General features: G+C 38.9%; 1 protein-coding gene across 30 annotated transcripts in view; it reads left to right on the top strand.

Annotated features, from left to right (window-relative positions):
• The window catches only part of Clasp2 (CLIP associating protein 2), a 179,621-nt gene that overhangs the window by 132,434 nt on the left and 28,036 nt on the right, over positions 1-19,151 (top strand). For 13 of the 30 annotated variants that reach the window (XR_379881.4, XM_006512384.4, XM_006512390.4 and 10 more), the window contains 7 exons: positions 2,755-2,817; positions 3,734-3,840; positions 6,240-6,263; positions 7,432-7,676; positions 9,178-9,241; positions 14,535-14,537; positions 17,448-17,611. Coding sequence is in view for 29 of the 30 variants with exons in the window: in XM_006512384.4 (XP_006512447.1) it covers positions 2,755-2,817; positions 3,734-3,840; positions 6,240-6,263; positions 7,432-7,676; positions 9,178-9,241; positions 14,535-14,537; positions 17,448-17,611 (670 nt within the window). In the remaining variant the exon portion in view is untranslated. The remainder of the gene's footprint in view (positions 1-2,754; positions 2,818-3,733; positions 3,841-6,239; positions 6,264-7,431; positions 7,677-9,177; positions 9,242-14,534; positions 14,538-17,447; positions 17,612-19,151) is intronic. The other 17 variants (XM_006512391.4, XM_030244703.1, NM_001114347.1 and 14 more) reach the window with 6 other exon arrangements.

The raw sequence follows: 19,151 nt of genomic DNA on the forward strand, positions 1-19,151 counted from the left end.
CTTACTTAACCTTTACACCTTTTTAAAAAAATTTAATTATTTACCACAAGACACAGGTGGCTGACTCATCACTGAGAATAATCCTTGGAAAGCCATTTCCTTTAAATAAAGAAGTAGTAAAAAGTTACATTGAAATCTGATTTGTGAGTTCATGTCTTTTCTGAGTCTGGTAACAAAGAAACCTGTGTCTGGACCTAGTTGAAGCTCTAGGAAAGTGAGGCCTGAGCCCCGCCTGTTACACATGCAGAGAACAGAGAGCAGCTGAAGCCGTGGCTGCTGCCCTTACACTGCCCCAAAGGTGTCACTAGCCTGGCCAGCAGCATTATCAGAGACCTGAGTCAGCAGGAACTACAGACCAAGCAGCTTCCAAGTGTACTAGAAATGACAGAGACTCCCTGGCTGCCTGGACAGGCACCCTAGGTTCTTTCATGGCTGTTGGGGGCAGAGGGCCCAGGGTAGGTAGCATCAGTCTTTGGCTGCCAGGCCCAGAAGATCTGACAGACTCCTCTTGGAGTAAAAACTTGGGGAGACTCGCTTTACTTTACATCCCTGTTAGGTTTGACCTTAAAAATAACAATTTTGAATTGATGTTCTTCTGTTATCAAAATAAAAATTTTAATCATAGACACAGTTCATAGAGACTGAGAACTTTACTGATTCTTTTATAGTATTGCATTATAGAACATTGTAGTTTATTCTGTGGCTTGGTTTATCCATAGCTAAAGTTTAAAGATAAAGAAGCTAGACAAACACTACTGCAAACCTGAGTAGACCTTAGGAATTTATAATTCTTGATTATCAAATATACCTTATTTATCAAACACATGTTATTTCTTACCTAAATTTTCTATCACTTTGAATTAACCAGTTAGCAAAGACTAAGTAGATAGGCATATATCTTGAATAATTATCTTTTGCTAATCTGAATAGACCTTTATAACCCTAAATTTTTATCACCATATATAGTAAATTCTAGACCAGAGTTGAATTACATATGCAATATGTGTAGCAAATATAACCTTAAATTTTAGCACCATATAAGAATCCATAGTAATTCAGAATATTTAAGACTTGTTACTGCTTCCTTACTCTAAAGGGAGTACAGTGCTAAATAGACAGCTCACTGTAATTAAGAAGATTATACAAGTGTTGCTTAATGCCATGTGGTCATCTTAAGATGGTGAAGTCACATAGCATATACTCTTTAATCTTAGTAAGAGAGTTGCAAACCATGTAGCTGCTTACATCCTGATAAGGTCACATGGTTGCTATTTAAATCTATCTATCTATCTATCTATCTATCTATCTATCTATCTATCTATCTATCTATCTATAATGAGAGTTGAATCTAAATTATATACATGCAGAGTTTATGAAGGCCAAGCCATCCTGTAGGAAAGACAAAAGTAATTCCTGTTATTAAAAATATTCATCAGCTCTCATTAGTCATATGAGTAGGATGATATTAAAATGAAAGATATGTATTTTATTAAACATTAAAATGCATTTATGTGGCAATTTATTTCTGGATATAAGACAAGGGTCAGTTTTATGTGCTGCCAGTCTGAAGGGAGGTCTGAAATGTAAAGTAGGCAGAGATTAGGTTATAGAGTAATACTTAGTACCATCCACTATGGATTTTTAATGGGTTTTGTTAGGGTACTAGTAGTCTCTTTTCAGTGCTCATAGCTTCCATTTTTCAACAGTTTATTTATTCCCAGATGCAGAACTAATGCTCTTTGGACCATTATGAATAAGATGTACCTTAATATAAATGAATAAAATGATTTTTTGTTTTTGTTTTTGTTTGTTTGTTTTGGTTTTTCGAGACAGGGTTTCTCTGTGTAGCCCTGGCTGTCCGGGAACTCACTCTGTAGACCAGGCTGGCCTTGAACTCAGAAATCTGCCTGCCTCTGCCTCCCGAGTGCTGGGATTAAAGGTGTGCGCCACCACCGCCCTGCAGAAAATGATTTTTGACTAATGTAAAATTTGTCTGTGTACTTGTAGAAACAGATCTTGAAAGAATTAATTCAGTTACAGAGTTATAGCAGTTAATAGTGTCCTTCCACCACACATGTTGACCTGTGCTCCAGGTTTCCATCTGTCTTAGTCTGTCCAGGCTGCTATAACATGCAATAGCTCAGTACTCCTAAGTAACTAGGACTTACTCCTCAGTACTGTGAAGGCCCAGTGTCTGCTGAGGACCCTTCTGGCTCCTGCATGCTGTCCTCCGTAGAAGAAGTCCTTAGCTCTCTGGAGTGCCTTTAATGCTCTCATAACTAGATTGCCTCTCAGAGGCACCACCTACCTTTAACACTTAGAGTCAGTATTTCAACATATGAATAGAAAGGCACAAAAATCTAGACTTACAGAATTGAATTGAAATAGCTCTCAGTGGGTGTTGAGAGTAAAGGAGATAAGATTATTATTAGTTACCATAGTGGTTTTTTTTTTACTGCAAGTGTTTGTTTTTGTTTTGTTTTCATGCTTGTACTTTTGACATTTCCCTCCATTTGAACTTGCCTTTCCTGTCTCCTATGGCCTATTTCCGTCCACTTAGGTGTGATTTGTATTTGTGTCAGAGTTGATCTCTCAATGCTACTTGATGTTCCATTGCCATGTGTGGCGATGCTCTGCTCATTAACTATGAGAGTGACACCACTGTTAACTACCTCTCCTTGCCTGACAGTAGTGCTGCCACTATTCCTTGTCTCTGTGGTGATAGATGAGGTTTGTATGGTCCTGTTATTCCAGCCTCCAGACACCATTCCAGATCCACTGGTGCCCTCTACGCCCCCGATGTGTGTGGGGCCTCAGGTGAAGGATGAGTACATTTCACTATCGTCTCTGCATTCATCTCAGTCTGCCCTTTTCTGTTTTCATCACATAAGATTCATTTTAAAGCTCATTTGTGTTATGTAAATTTAATTGATTAGAGAATAAATCACTTATGTTTTTCCCCCAAGTAACTCTCCTTCCTCCCTTTAGCAACCCCTTAGCATTTTCTAACTGGCAGATGGGCATTGGGTTTTTTGTTTGTTTGTTTGGTTTTGGGGGGTACAACTCGTATCATTTTTGAATATAGAATTGTTTTATGTTCTCAGTTATGTATATATATATATATATATATGTATGTATGTTTAAAAAAAACCAAAATGGTGGATGAAGTGTTTTAATTGTATACAAAACAGTCGGTGGGCAGGTGAGAATTTATGTCTAGTTTGTCTATATGTGTGAGAACATTGGGCACAAAGTAGTTACTTAATGGATATTGAACAATCTGTTTTAGCTAAAGAATAAAATCAGTTTTCCTGAAGGAGACATTATTATTAGAACTTTGTGGTGAGTTGCTGGTGTGACTTCATAAATCTCCCCCTGACTGTTACTGATGAGGGAGTTCTGGGTTACTTTATGATTCACTTCATTTGGAGAGCCCTGCCTGAACTGGCAGAGCCATCTTCTCCCTCTTCTACTAAGTAAACAGTGGCTCTTCTTTAAATTTGTTTCTCATTTGTGAATAATTTTGACTGCCTTTTCCTTTTTACTTAACCAAAACCTCATTGTGCCCAGAAAAATACAATATTGCTTTTAAAATGCTTTGTCCCATTGGTTTTTTTTCTTTCCCCCTTAATAAGAGTTGAACACCCCTCCCCCAGCCCCTAACCCCCAACCCTTGCATTATTACAGTTGTGACTGTCTAAAAGTTGTTCTCCTTCTTTTTCTGATGAATCAGGTCCGGGATATGGGATCAGCCAGTCCAGCCGGTTGTCGTCCTCTGTCAGTGCCATGCGAGTCCTAAACACAGGCTCCGATGTGGAGGAGGCAGTAGCTGATGCCCTGGTACTTTTCTCCATTTCCCTATCCACATAACTATTCCTATTCACAGCCACTGTGTGGGACAGGGGATGGGAATGCTAGATTAAACCTAAGAAGCATCATGTAGGTAGTGTAAGTAGGAGAGTAATGCATTAATGATTAATCCTTGCTAATATTCAGAATTTTAAGTCAGTTCCAGTAATCTTAACTAGGTATCAGGAACAAAAATCTTTTGTTGTCTTTAATAATAGTATTATACTTAATGCACTGTAGTGTACTGACTGTATGGCAAATAGATCGGTACATTTGTGTATATGTACTTATAAGAATGTAATTTCAAGGTTATCTTCACATTGAGTTTATAGGGCGTTGATTTGTTTTTGAGTCAGGGTTTCACTGTGTGGCCTTGGCTATCCTGGAGCTCTGTATGTAGACCCTGCTGCCCTTGAACTCACAGAGAACCGCCTGCCTTGGACTCCTGAGTACTGGGATTGAAGGCATGAGCCACCATGCCTGGACTGATTATTTAAGATCTTTTCCTGGTTCTTTATTTTCCACATATTAAACAGTAAAATTTTAAAACACTGCAGGGTGGGGGTAGTTGTAGGAAGAATGCAGTCTACTGTATGTATATACACATATGTATATACGCTGTTCTCACATAAAATTATGAAGACTTGAAATGGTGATGTGTGTGCTATTGTTTGGTTAAATTCCCTAGTCGGTCCAATATGACTCTTCAAAATTATGGCTCACCATTAGGGGTGTGGCTGAATGGCAGAGCGTCTAGCTTAGCGTGCACAGGGCCCGGGTTCCAGCTCACTCAAATGATGATGGTAGTAGTCCTGTTTCAAAGCATTTATTCGTTTTCTCTTTTGGGGGTGTCAGGATTGGTACCAGCATTGGAGTGCTGAATTTCTACCTGTGCACCCTTGTGTTTGGTGGTTCCCTCTGCAGGGGCCTTTGCATCTCAGGCAAGCAGCACACCACTCAGTTAGCTCTCTAGGCCTCTCAGCTTTGTTTTAAAATTTAGAAGTACAAAACTCACCTTAAAAAAAAAAAAGGAAAAAGAAAACATAGACCAATTTTGTGAGAAATATTTTTAGCTGTATAGGTGAAAGGCACATTTTAAATATATTCACTATTAATGTCTATGATCTATTGCATATCCTAACGTGATGATAACAGTGTTGACTTTCTGTTTTTACCTCAGCTGCTAACTGATAGAGTTAGAGTCTGTTCTTCTGAACCCAGACTGTGTGCATCACCTTTTCTGATGTGATCAATGAGATGTTTTCGTTCTTATATTCCCAAATCATGTTTTTCAGGTTTTTTTTTTCTTTTTAGTTTAATAGTTTACTGTTTAACTTCTGTTTGCATAGTTTTAGGGATTGACTGTCATTCTTGGGTTGCTGTTTAAGCAAATAAGATGATAGCTTCAAGTTATATGGAAATATTTAACCAAAACATTGTTGTCAAATTTATTTTTATGTATATGGATGTTTTTGCCTGAATACATGTCTTTGCACCATGTACAAACCTGGTGCCTATGGAGGCCTGAAGAGGGGTCAAATCCCCTGAAACTGGAGTTACAGATGGTTGTGAGCCACCATCTAGTTGCTGGGAATTGAACTCAGGACCTCTGGAAAAGCAGTGAGTGCTCTTCATCTCTGAGTCAGCTTTCCAGGTCCTTTTTTTAAATTTTTATTTTAAAGATTCATTCATTCATTCATTCATTCATTCATTCATTCATTCGTGAGTATACTGTAGCTATACTGATGGTTGTGAGGCATCATGCGGTTGCTAGGTTTGGACACAGGACCCTCGGAAGAGCAGTCAGTGCTCTTAACCACTGAGCCATCTCTCCAGCCCTTTGTTTTGTTTTTTTGAGACAAGGCTTCACTTTATGGTTCTGGCTAGCCTGGAACTCACTGTGTAATCCTGACTAACTTTGAACTCACAGAGTTTAAAGGTTGTACCACCATTGCAGGTATTAACTACACTGTAATAAATCAGAATTGTAGTTGTAGGATTCTACTTTCATCTTTCATAGCACAGACATAACTATCAAGTTCATGGAAAATTTCTAATACTAAACCAAAGTTGCACCTGAGAAAATAAAGTTTAATTTACAAATGGCAAACGGTCTATAACTAATAAGAATAGTTTGAGTTTCTTTGGGAAACTAGTGGTTTTTGTTTATTTGTTTACTTTTTTGGTTCTGTAGCATAGGTGTGTCTCTCTAAATGGAAGGACACTGACAGGACTAGAGATAACCCTGGCAGTAAGCAGTTCTTTGGTATCTGTGTTATATAACTGGGTATTTCTAATTGTAGGCATTGCTAATGCCAATTCACTGTGCTGTTTAGCAAAATGTTCTTCATTGTTTTTAATTTCTCTCTTTAAAAATTGACTGCTCTCAGCTCTTAGGAGACATACGGACTAAGGTATAGACACTGCTATTTTCTGACATCTTATGATATCATAGCTTGTTTTCTTTGCTTCATCAACTTAACAGTTAATAGTCGTCTACAAAAAATAAGATCTTTAGCTGTCTATCTATTACTCTGTCATTGTCATTGTCATTGTCTGTGGGGGATACTGACTGAACATAGTGTCTTAGGGAGGTGCCACTTTTTCACACCTGAGATGAGTCATTTACACTGGAGTCTTTAATTGACCTGGTCCAGGAGCCCATCTAAGTAAACATTGTTATTCTAAATTGAGTTAGTGTCTGTAGGTCAGTAAAGAGTTACTGGTGGCAGCAGCTTTGTAAAAGCATTTGGTTATTTGTGTTCAGATAGTACGTCTTTAAAACTTTTGGACTGGAGAGCTACTATCTGTAGATGCTTGGAATTGCTGTACTTGGTGTGTTTCCTGGTAGTAGCCCCACCACTCCCTAGCCAAATCTAGGTATCAGAGTATGTACATTTGTTTCCAGTTTCTGCATGGGATTCTCAAAGCAGCTGTTTACCTCATGACACTTTTAATATCAAGGCATAATCGGCAGTTAAATAAAATACAAACTTTTTGGTTAAGAAATCAAAGGAACCTCAACTGCTTTCTCATTCAGAGTAAGCTTCAGAATAGAGATGACATTGGGAAACGTCTGAGGACATATAACCATCTTGCTTTCTAAAAATCCGGACTTATCTTGGAGACGTAAAGCTTCAAACAGAGGGGGGAAAATGGCAAGAGAAATAGAAAGGAAGAGGTATATATAGACAGGAAAGAACATAGTATTTTATGTAAGAGAATCGTGGTAAATCCCCTTAAAAGGTGGTATTTTCTTACTACCAATTCATATTTCTAGTTCAATTTCTATTAATTTACATTGTATTTGTTCTCGCTTTTCCATGTGAAGGAGAAGCATAAGCTTTAGAGCACCTCCCACTTCACATGTCCTCTATGTCACCATAGTTAAACAGTTCGTGTTCCACTAACTTCTAAAGCACTTCTTGAAGAGAAGCTAAATATTGACATTTTATCTTTACAATGGTTAGCAGCATGTCCTCAACTGATCTATGACAGAAACAGTCCTTTTGTGTTAAGTAAACATTATGAAATATCCATATGTTTGTAACTACTGCTAATGTAGTTCTTGATATGTGACAGAAAAAACCTGCTCGAAGAAGGTATGAATCATATGGAATGCACTCAGATGATGATGCCAACAGCGATGCCTCTAGTGCGTGTTCAGAACGCTCCTATAGCTCTCGAAATGGTAGTATTCCTACCTACATGAGACAGACAGAAGACGTGGCAGAAGTCCTCAACAGATGTGCTAGCTCCAATTGGTCAGAGAGGAAAGAAGGCCTCTTGGGTCTGCAGAACTTGTTAAAAAACCAGAGAACGCTAAGGTGAGAAGTGTCATGAAGTATTTGTTCTAGCAGGCTAGTGTCTTCTGACTTGGTTTTGTGAAATGTGTCAACAATTATGTCAAAAGTTTTCCCAAGCCATACTCCTTTAGGGCCACTAGTATGGTAACTCACTGCTGTCATTTTCTTTCCCCAGTTACTGAAACATTTTAAACCTTTTAGGTTTGGGAGATGACTTTCTGAGGGAAATGCTTGCTTTGCAATTGTGAGGGGCTGAGTGCAGGCTCTCTAGAAACCATGCAAAGCTGGACACAATAGCACATTGCAATTCCAGTGTTCCTATGGAAAGATGGAAGGTGGAGACAGGAAAATATCTGGAAACTCACAAGTCAGCTAGTCTTATGTGCACAGCAGCAAAACAAGAGGCCCTGTCTCAGACATGAGAAGGCAAGGAGTGCCACCTAGGACCTCCACCACATGAGCATGCACCTCAAAGACAGGGTTAAAAAACAAACAAAACACCTTTTAATTCAAAACAAGTTAGTCAATATGTTACTAACTTTGGAATTCAAAGTAAAGGATTATAAGGTGGTAGAGTAAGTTTCGTAGTTCGCCTCCTTCTTAGATCTTCACTGTCCTTATGGATATACTGTTTTAAACTTAGGTGATTGACCCCTTAAGAACCTAACTTCCACCTAGGTGTTTGGACACATGCCTTTAATTCCAGTGCTGAAGGAGGCAGGGGCAAGTGTATCTCTGAGTTCAAGACCAGGATGGGCTACAGAGTGATTTCAAGGCCAGCTAGGGAGACACTGTCTCAAAACAAAACAAACAAAATCCAGACTTCAGGTTATTCATAGGTGTTAATGTGGTACAAATGTAGAAGGCTGTCTTCTCACCTGATAACAGTAGCACTGGTGTTTGATATAATTTCTTTTTACATATTTTAAGATGTATTAGAAATACATAATTCAAAACCAATGTTTATTTTTATATTACCTAATGTATTAATTTTTCAGGTACACATATCATACTTCATGACTCAGTGCAAATAAATATTGTATCAAGCATATGAGGTGCAATATTTCATTTTAAATGGAAAAGAGAGCAGACAGTTTGGGAGAGGTAGAACTTAAGAAGCATTATAACACTTAATACCATGGCCAAAAAGTGGGAGTGGGTGGGTAGGGAAGTGGGGAGGGAGGATATGGGGGACTCTTGGGATAGCATTGGAAATGTAAATGAGGAAAATACCTAATAAAAAATATTAAAAAAGAAAAAAAATAACGCTTAATACAATTGAGATGTGGGTTGCTCCAGTGTGTTTCCTGCCGTCCTCAGTGTGGGTTGCAGCAGAATCGTTCCTACATTTCACAGCTGTACATTCATCCTAGCCCGATAGATCCGCAGATTTGGCAGTTTTGAGGAATAATTCGTATAGCCTTTTTGTTGTCATTGTCAGTAAATTTAATTATTTGTAGGCTTACTTTTAAATGACTTCATCCTATAGCAAGATATTAATCAACCTTTTTTTTTTTGGCAGTCGAGTTGAACTGAAAAGATTATGTGAAATTTTCACAAGAATGTTTGCAGATCCTCATGGCAAGGTATGTTTTAATATTCAAAATTATTTATTTCTATGTGGTATCAAAAAGTATAGTAATAAAAAAACTATAAGCCGTTAATACTGGTATTTTCAAACATTTCAGTTGTTTTGCATCATGCATAGTTTTGAAATTGTTCTTTTTATCCATCCATTCAAGCTTCTTTAAAGGAAAATTGAGGGGTGCAGCTCTAATCCTAACTCTTAGGATTTAGACTAAGAAGGCTGTGCAGTCCAGATGGACGCTGAGTAGACTCTGAGTTTATACCACTGGGAACACACGTTTACAATGTTAGCTGTGGGCTTGTCAGCAGTGCACATGCCTTTAGTCCCAGCACCCCGGAGGTAGGGGCAGGTGGATCTCGGAGGATTTCCTGCCTCTGAGCATCTTCTTTCCTGCTAAGATAGAAGGAGCTCTCACCTTGAAACACTTGCTCACTACAGACATGTACATCCCATCTCTTGTGATATTGAACTCCGTAGACGTCTCAACCCCTACTGCTGTGACTCTTTAATACAGTTCCTGATGTTGTGGTGATCCCAGCTGTGAAGTTATTTCATTGCTATGTCATAAGTGTCATTTTGCTAATTATGAATCTTAATGTACTTAATATGTGTTTTCTGACGGTCTTAGACAACCCCTATGAAAGGATTATTTCCTCACCAAAGGGGTCTCAACCCACAGGTTGAGAAATGCTGCACTGTGCTATACGGTCTCATCTACTTGGCTTTTCAGGAGGTTCTTACATATTCCAGTTGGCTGTTTGACACGTTTTGTTTTATTCTGCTTTATTTTTAATCTGTTCTGTGTTTGGAGGTACTTTTTCTTTCATTTAAGAAACATGGGTGCGGGCTGGAGAGATGGTTCAGTGCCTAAGAGAACTGACTGCTCTTCCAGAGGTCCTGAGTTCAATTCCCAGCACCCACATGATGACTCACAGCCATCATGTAATGGGATCGGATGCCCTCTTCTGGTGTGTCTGAAGACAACTACAGTGTACATAAAATAATTAAATATATAAACATAAAATAATTAAATCTTTTTTAAAAAAAAAAAAAAGAAACAAACAGAGGTGGCTAGGATAGGAAAAATAGCATTTTCTTCTGTTTGGAATCCCTCCTTTTCTTGTGCCCATTTCTTTTGGTCTGGTTCTCACACCCTATCTCTGCCTATTTTGCTGATACTGTTGTATAGAGAATTGTGCCCATTTCTTTTGGTCTGGTTCTCACACCCTATCTCTGCCTATTTTGCTAATACTGTTGTATAGAGAATTGTACCTAAATCCTCCTTCCACTTTATACTTTATTATTTGAAGTGTGTCTGTGTGTGTGTGTGTGTGTGTGTGTGTGTGTGTGTGTCTGTCTGTCTGTCTGTCTGTCTGTGTGTCTGCATGTTACTATGTAAACTACTTGGTCTGGAATCTTTTATATAAACCAAGTTGCCCTTGAGCTCAGCACTCATCGAAATCCACCTGCCTCTGCCTCTCAGGTATTGAGATTAAAGGCATGGGCCACTACATAATACCTAATGTAATTATATTGTAACTGTGAAAGTGTATTATTTAAAAATTATAGAGGAAATTTGCATAGTTATAGAGGCAAATGTTTGCAGATATTTCCAGCATGTGATTGTGTAAAGCACAGATGCAGAATTCTTAAGATGAAGGGGTTGGCTCTGTCTTTAGCCTTTCCCCTCTCCCTCCCGCGTGAGGCTACCACCATTTGACTGCTCAACTTAGGAATCTGCATTCCTGTAACAATACCACTCCTTTTAATTCTGCCTCTGAATGTCTCTCCATTCTCACTGCTATTCAAGGTACAATCATCTGTTGCCAATCGTGCACATACACGCATGCACACACCTTCTATACCTAAATTATCTGATATAACGTGCCTAACCATCTTAATTTTAAAACCTTTAAAAAATGTCCAACCAAATGTCCAATTTTGTCATTTGGTTTATATTCCCTGGAATACTCAGGTTCTCTAGAGGAACAGAACTGATAGAATGATTCTGTGTTAAAACGGGATTTGTTAGAGTGGTTTACCAGCTGTAATCCAGCTAGTCCATAAGTAGCTGTCTCTGGCAGGAAGGCCAAGAATGAGCTATTTGTTCAGTCCCTCAAGTCGGAGTTAGATGGCCATTCTGGATTGAAATGTTTTATCTATGATTCAGGTTTTTTTGTAAGGTCACAGGATAGATATTGTGTAAAGTCCCACAAAGGTGCGTGGGAGATACCATTTGTCATGGCATGGATGGCGAATTGCCCCATGTGGTTTGGTTTGTCTTGGTTTGTGTTGGATCCTGAAGAAGTGTGTTCATCTGCCAGTGAAGGATAGATGGACTTGCCAGAGAGAGAGAGAAAGGGCAAGCAGACAAAAAGTAAGTTTCTTTCTACCATGTCAATTTATATAGGTTGCCACCAGAAGGTGTGGCGTAGACTTAGGGCAGGTCCTCTGACCTCAAATGATCCAGTCAAGACAAGTCTCTCACAGGTATGCCCAGCTACTGAGGTTCCATGTATGGCCAAGGAGACAATCTAGATTAACCACACACCTCTTTACTATTGGCCAGAATCTTACTTTCTTCCCTAACTCTGCTGCACAGTTTTCTTTAAAGCTTGAAACGTACCATGTGGAATAGTTCTTGTTCTTTTCTGAGCCACATCCTTAGGGTTCTGTATAAATAATACATCTCCCTCAAGTCGGAGTTAGATGGCCATTCTGGATTGAAATGTTTTATCTATGATTCAGGTTTTTTTGTAAGGTCACAGGATAGATATTGTGTAAAGTCCCACAAAGGTGCGTGGGAGATACCATTTGTCATGGCATGGATGGCGAATTGCCCCATGTGGTTTTTAGATTTAGATCAATGTTTCAGTCTGTCTGTGAGCATTAGACACTAGGCAGCTGGCCTGAGGGGTGCAGGTTGTTGAAGCTTTTGTCTGACTTGAGTGAGACCACTTGTTGACTCCAGCAGAAACGGGATACTTCACCAACAGGGCAGCTAGGACCGTTCATTTCAGCGCCCAGGGCATTTCCCTTAATATGTTTAGACAAAGGTTTTGTGACCAGCCAAGATAGAGACGTCCCAGACAGGAAGGACTAGGAAAAACCTTTCCTTGGTTTAGCTGAAGTGGACGCAGGACTTTTCCTGAAGCTCAGATAGTTTAGTACAGTTTGCAACTGGAGATCACTTGATGTCTGTCTATAGTTTGATAAATTCACCTTGTTAATTTATGTATCACCTCACCCCACCACCCCGGCCCCGGCCCCAGCATCTATCATGGGTTGGTTCCAGGACAATCTGCCGATACTAAAATCTTGTTTAAAGGTGATTAAAGAAAAAAGTTATGCATGTGTTGAATAAAAAGGCAGTTTCTTCCCAGAAATGTTTTCAGTCCACGTTAGGTTGACTCCTCCAATAATGGAATCTGCAAATAGAGAGAGAACAGCGTGAGGACAAGTGCTCCGAGTGTGGCATACTTATGAATAGAATATAGACCATAAGACACCAAGTGTTATCACTTACAATACGTTAATAGCACATATGGATAGTGGCGTGTATTCTAAATAATTCTATATGTAGTACTTTTTAGTAATGTCTCCCTTAGTTTATACAACAGTTTATAATAGGATCCAAATTATATAAGATTTTGATGATGATTCAGTTAAAATATGTAGTTTTTAGATTAGATCTCTTCTATGGTTCTTACCACAGAAGTTCTAGAACATCAAATGTAAGAATTTCTTTAAAATAAATGTTTTTAGAGACTGCCTTTCCAACTCTGTTTTTGTGAGTGGAATGTTTACATGTGTGGTTTTCCTAGTATGTGTGTATGTCTGTGTACGTGTGTGTTTGTGTCTGTGTTTTGTGTGTGCTTATGTATAGGTGTTGATGTGTGTTTGTGTCTGTGTATGTAATGTGTGTATGTACTTGTGAATGTGTGTGTTTGCTTGTGTGCTTTTTTGTGTACAGGTGAATATGGCTTTGTTCATGCAGAGATGCCGGGAGAGGGTATCTGGTGTCCCCGTTTGTGTACACCTTATTTCTTTAAATAATCTTCCTAAATCTGTAGTTTGAATATTTCAGCTAGGCTGCTAGCCAATAAGGCCTGAAGATTCACCTGTCTTCCCCAGCCCCCGACAGCAGTGGAATTACAGTGTAAGCAAGACCACAGCTTGTTATATGAGTGCTGGGATCAGAGTTCAGGTTCTCATAGTGAGCTACTCTCTGACCCCCAAGTTTTCATTTTTACTGCTGTGAATCCATTTTATGCCTTCCAACACCCTAATATATGTGATACCATGTACTGAAACTTGCTTAACCATGTGGTTTCAGCATTTGATATTCATAAAGGAATTCTTTAAAAAAAAGTACATCTGCACTCAGCTGCACGTACTGGCAACTGTTTTTGAATTGGGCCTTTGAGCCTTGGATTGCTGTAGAAACCTCCCTGTCATTGCTGAACCAGGACCCAGTTGAGTATTACTAGGTCATTATCTCTGGTCTTCTGACAAGCATTGTAGCCAGATCAGGGAGCGAGCTGCTTAATAGTCTTAGAGCAGGAGATGGTAACACTCTTCCCTACGGAAGGTAAAGTGTGATGAGAATACTTGGTTTTACTTGCATACAGTACAGAACTTCACAGAAGTCATGCCGCTTTTGAAGGTGCAGCGAGAAGATGAGAAAATAGCTTTAGATACTATGGTTTCGAACCAAATTTTGACACTGTTGATGAATGGAAACAAGGTTCTCTTAACCTTTTTCTAAAAGTTAATCCACAGGATAGTGGATTGTGCCACAAAAAAGTATTTGTAATGGGTTGGGTGTGGAAGTCCAGGCCTTTAATTCTGGTACCTCTGAGGCTGAGGCAGACTGATCTCTGAGAGTTCGAGGACCACCTGGTCTACATGGTGAGTTCTAGGACAGCCAGGGCTACATAATGAGATTTTGTCAAAGAAACAAATAAATAAATAAGATAGATTTGTGGGCAACAAAAAAAGAAAAGGAACTCCTCCACCCCTCCCCCCTTTTAAATTTCCTTGACAAGAAAATGAATGAAGCGTGCAGAGAAATCACGTGCCTTTCCTCTATGTTGTACATGGAACTCTTGTTTTAAAAATATTTTGAGTTTTTTCAGAAAACTTTGAAAAACATTTGTAGCTACTTTTATTTTCTTCAGTGTTTTTCTCCCATACAGGAACTTTGCATTGATGGCGACTAATTTGTGTGTTTTTCTTTTTTTTCTTTTTTCCTTTTTGCATGCTGTCCCCTGTGTTGGAACTCTCACTAGAGAGTAAGTTGGTTCAATATTTGTTGAAAAGCTAACTTTACTGCATGACTGTGGAATTAACCCATTTTCTCTGTTTTCTCTCCTTAAGAGTCCGTGCAGTGTTGGACCCTTTGCAATCCACGAAATGCTATTCGCAGTTACGCAGGCTGTCATTCTGTTTGGAGATGTGCTTTTAATCTACTAATTGATCTAATTTGATTATGTTCTTCTGTTTCACATTTGATGGCTGGCACACCTAAAATAAAGCAGGCTTCCATGAAAAGAAGCTGCCTCAATTGTAAGAACCCAGATACGTGTTTCTTTCCTGAAGAATTCCACTTTTGTGACATATCAAATTGATCCATTGGAGGCTTCAAATAATTCCCAATTCTCGAGATTATTTAAAGACAAAAACCAAAAACCCCTACGACCCCAATGTGCTTTCCGATGTTTAATATCATTCAGTAAAAGTAAATATAAACAGTGGTTATGGACCATTAATTTTAAACTTCATCTTGTGAAATATAATTTTTATTCCTCCTAGAATATTATCATATACATATCTCCTTTACTCATTGGTGAAGAAAGGAGAGCATATTGATTGCCTTCTGAAATGAATTCTTTGTGGTAGTAGAAAGATTCTGTATCATTTTCAATATATTATGGCTATGGTTATACAAATATATGGCTATTTGCACATACATATAGATATATGCACACATATAGTTATATGCATACATATGTGTATATAAACACATATGGTTAGTACATACCATTGGGATTTCATACTTTTTTTTCAAATAATAGTACAGTTTTATATGTAGTAGACTGTAAATCATAGCTCTGTATATCAATTATACTACTTAACATTTTATATGACCAAAAGAAATTTCTATCTAGGACATTCAGAGAAGTCTTCTGGAAGAAAAGTTAAGATCTTGGGAGAAGTGTAAATGTAGATTGTGCAGTTACTTTGAGTCAAGAGGCAGAAGGCCAGGGCATAGTGGGCAGCAGAGTTTTGTGAGACGTCTATGAAAGGATGCAGAGTTTACCTCGCCAGATGCTCCAAGGCCATTTTGGAGATGCACAGAACTACCTGGGAGTATATAATGATTTTATTTCTGTCAAAGTGGCATTCCAGTAATAGTAAGAAAAAGCCATGAGCATTACAGTTGCTGGTTTCACAGAACACAGCATCTTAAGAAAATAACTAAAGTGTTAGGTGTTTTGCCCTGCCCACCCCCCCTTTAGCCAAGTTTCAAGTGTTAAAGCTTACTAATTCTAAATAGAGGAAGCTTCGTTGCTAACCTAAGTGGCAAATCCTAGAGTTCATTACAACTACATTAAGGAAATGCCAGAAATATCGAGAATGAAACAATTTCAAATTAGCTCTTATTTAGGCGATTATTGACTATTTTATAACAGTAAACTATATAAAAACAACTAAAAATAGCATGGTTTTAGTCACCTGTTCTGATTTTGATTTCTCTCAGTCTAAAATGACTGTGACTATTTATTTATTTATTTATTTATGGAAAAAGTTTATTTAGGACATGGGGAGGGGAGTCAAGAGGGTAGTAGAGGCAGAGAAAGTTAGAGAGAGAGAGAGAGAGAGAGAGAGAGAGAGAGAGAGAAGTAGAGGCAGAGAAAGTTTGAGAGAGAAAGGGAGAAAGACAGAAAGAAAAGAAAAGAAAAGAAAAGAAAAGAAAGGAAGAGAAGAGAAAAGAAAAGAAAAGAAAAGAAAAGGGAAGGGAGGAAGGAAGGAAGGGGGAGAGAGAGAGAGAGAGAATGGGATTAAAGGAGAAGAGGCCAGCCATGAGCATGTGGAGAGGGGGCGGGCAGGGAACAGGGAGGAAGCGGGACAGAGAAGGCAATAGCAAGATAGAGCAAGCATGACTGTGACTTTTAAGAATGTTTTCCTTTTACTTAAAAGTCAATCTTCCTGTATGGTACTGATTTCTTACAAGAAACAAAACTTTGTCAAGGGTCACTTTTCCAAAATATTTTAATGAGACATCACATATGAGTGTTAGTTTATCTTTCCCTTAAGTTTTCTTTTTTACCTTATATAATACTGGTATGTTTAATCTTGGAATCAGGTATAACATTCATAAGTATAAGTCAGGCATGATGGCTCACACCTTTAATCCCAGCATTCAGGAGGCAGAGGCAGAAGGATCGCTGAGTTCTTTGAGGCCAGCCTGGTCTACAGAGCCAGTTCCTGAATAACCAGCGCTATACAGAGAAACCCTGTTTCGAGAAACAAAATATAAAATAAAATTACTGGTACAGAAACAATTAGAAATTCTGATTTAACTGAATTTTAAATACATTCTTTTATTCTCAATTAATTTCATTATATAAATGTTTTTTGTTACTTCAGGCTATTTAAAATTACTTTTGGGGCAGTTTTAATAAATAATAAATCTCTTACTAAAAAGTTGATGTAATTTGTCATTTTGAGAAATCTGAGGATTTCTTATCAGCATATTATTATAATACATTTTTCTACTTTTTTGTTTACTCTAAGTACGATAATTTTCTAATTTGCTCAGTACCATTTTTAAAAAGCTGAGTGTCCTCAAAAATATACATAGCAGCTCATCCATTTCTTAGGAAATGAGTCTGTTTCACTCGCTTAAGCTGTGGCGTTGTTGATAACATTAGGTGTGCCAGCCATTACGGGCAGTTTCCTTACCAAGTGGTGCTGCATGGACTAGCTAATTGTCAGACTTCTGCAGAAGTTGGTGACAGCGCAGGTGCACTCTTGCATCACAGAGTCCAGTGAAAAGCAAGAGCGAGGGGTTTTTTCCGCTTGGCTGCCAATCGCTGTGCCTCAGATTCCTTTTTTCCCATCTATTTCTGTTTTGAACTGAGCATAGAGGTCAATATTTCCTCTTTCTTCTTCCCACTTCTCTTGGTTATCAACTACAGGTGTTCAGCATGTTCTTGGAGACTCTAGTAGATTTCATACAAGTCCACAAAGATGATCTTCAAGATTGGTTGTTTGTTCTGCTGACACAGCTGCTGAAAAAAATGGGTGCTGATTTGCTTGGCTCTGTTCAGGCAAAAGTTCAGAAAGCCCTTGATATTACAAGGTAATGTTTTCTGTATGTATTTCAAGTTTAGCTGATGATAATCATGAATATTTAATCCCTGTGTTGAAGTGTTATTGATACTGGTTTGAGAAATATTAGCTTGTCTTAATTAAAATATAAACTGATGTGGTCCCAGCACTTGAGAGATAGAAGCTGGAGGATCCAGAGTTCAAGGTCATACTCGACTATGTGGTGAGGTGAAGGCCAGCATTCAGGAAACTGCCTCAAAAAAAACCAGCAGTAAAGATATAGCTAGAAACCTGAGCCTGGTGATGCATGTCTTTAATCCCATCACTTGGAAGGCAAAGGGAAGCAGATCTCTGCAAGCTTGAAACTGTCCTGCTCTACATAGTGAATTCCAGGACAGCCATAGCTGCGAAGCTATATAGTATGACCCAGTCTCAAAAATAAGAATAAGGTGGGCTGGAGAGATGGCTCAGTGGTTAAAAGCACTGACTACTCTTCCAGTGGTATTGAGTTCAATTCCCAGCACCCACATGATGACTCACAGCCATCTGTAATGGGCTCTGATGCCCTCTTCTGGTGTGTCTGAAGACAGCTACAGTGTATTTATATAAACAAATAAATCTTTAAAAATTAAAAATAAAAATAAGGGACTAGAGTAATTGCTCAGTGGTTAAGAACATTGACTGCGCTTCCAGAAGTCCAGGGTTCAATTCCCAGCACCTACATGGCAGCTCACAAATGTCTAGACCTGTATGGGAACCAATTTCCTTTTCTGATATGCAACTATACATGCAAACAAAGCACCCATATACACAAAATAAATCTCTTTTAAAAATAAATTAGCCGGGCGTGGTGGCGCACACCTTTAATCCCAGCACTCGGGAGGCAGAGGCAGACAGATTTCTGAGTTCGAGGCCAGCCTGGTCTACACAGTGAGTTCCAGGACAGCCAGGGCTATACAGAGAAACCCTGTCTCGAAAAAACCCAAAACCAAACAAACAAAAGAGACAGCAAAGGTGCATCTGATAAAAGGCATTGGCCTTCAAGCCCTGAGACCTGGGTTTGATTCTTCACAACCTAAAGATAGAGACCCAGCTCCCCCAAGTGCCCTGTAGCACACACGCCCACACACAGATGAATAAATACAAAGGAGAAAAGGGGGTTTGTTTGTTTGTTTGTTTGTTTGTTTGTTTTGTGTTGTGTCCGGCCAGCAGATCACACAACCTGGGTTCTAGCCTGGAAAGGCATTTTGGAAACCTGGAAGAGAAGAGGGGCTAGGCGACGAGAGAAAGGAATGCAGCTAAGACAGGCATTCTGATCACAGCTCAATTTTACTGTTCTGCACGCAGTTATGAAGCAGGGGGAGGGGCCCGATGTATGTGTGGGTTGAGCTGAAGTTTAATTTTATGTGAAATTAAACACGATTCCTAAATGTTAGAGAATGTTTTCTCATTCCATTGGCTCTCCGGAGCCTCCTTGCAGAAGGCTTTACAGCAGAGGTGGGTTTCCACCTCCTTGAGCTCACTGTAAAGGGACTCAGTTCACACCCACACATGAAGGTTAAGTGAAGCTG

The sequence above is a fragment of the Mus musculus genome, chromosome 9 (genome assembly GCF_000001635.26).
Source record: "Mus musculus strain C57BL/6J chromosome 9, GRCm38.p6 C57BL/6J".
NCBI lineage: Eukaryota > Metazoa > Chordata > Mammalia > Rodentia > Muridae > Mus > Mus musculus.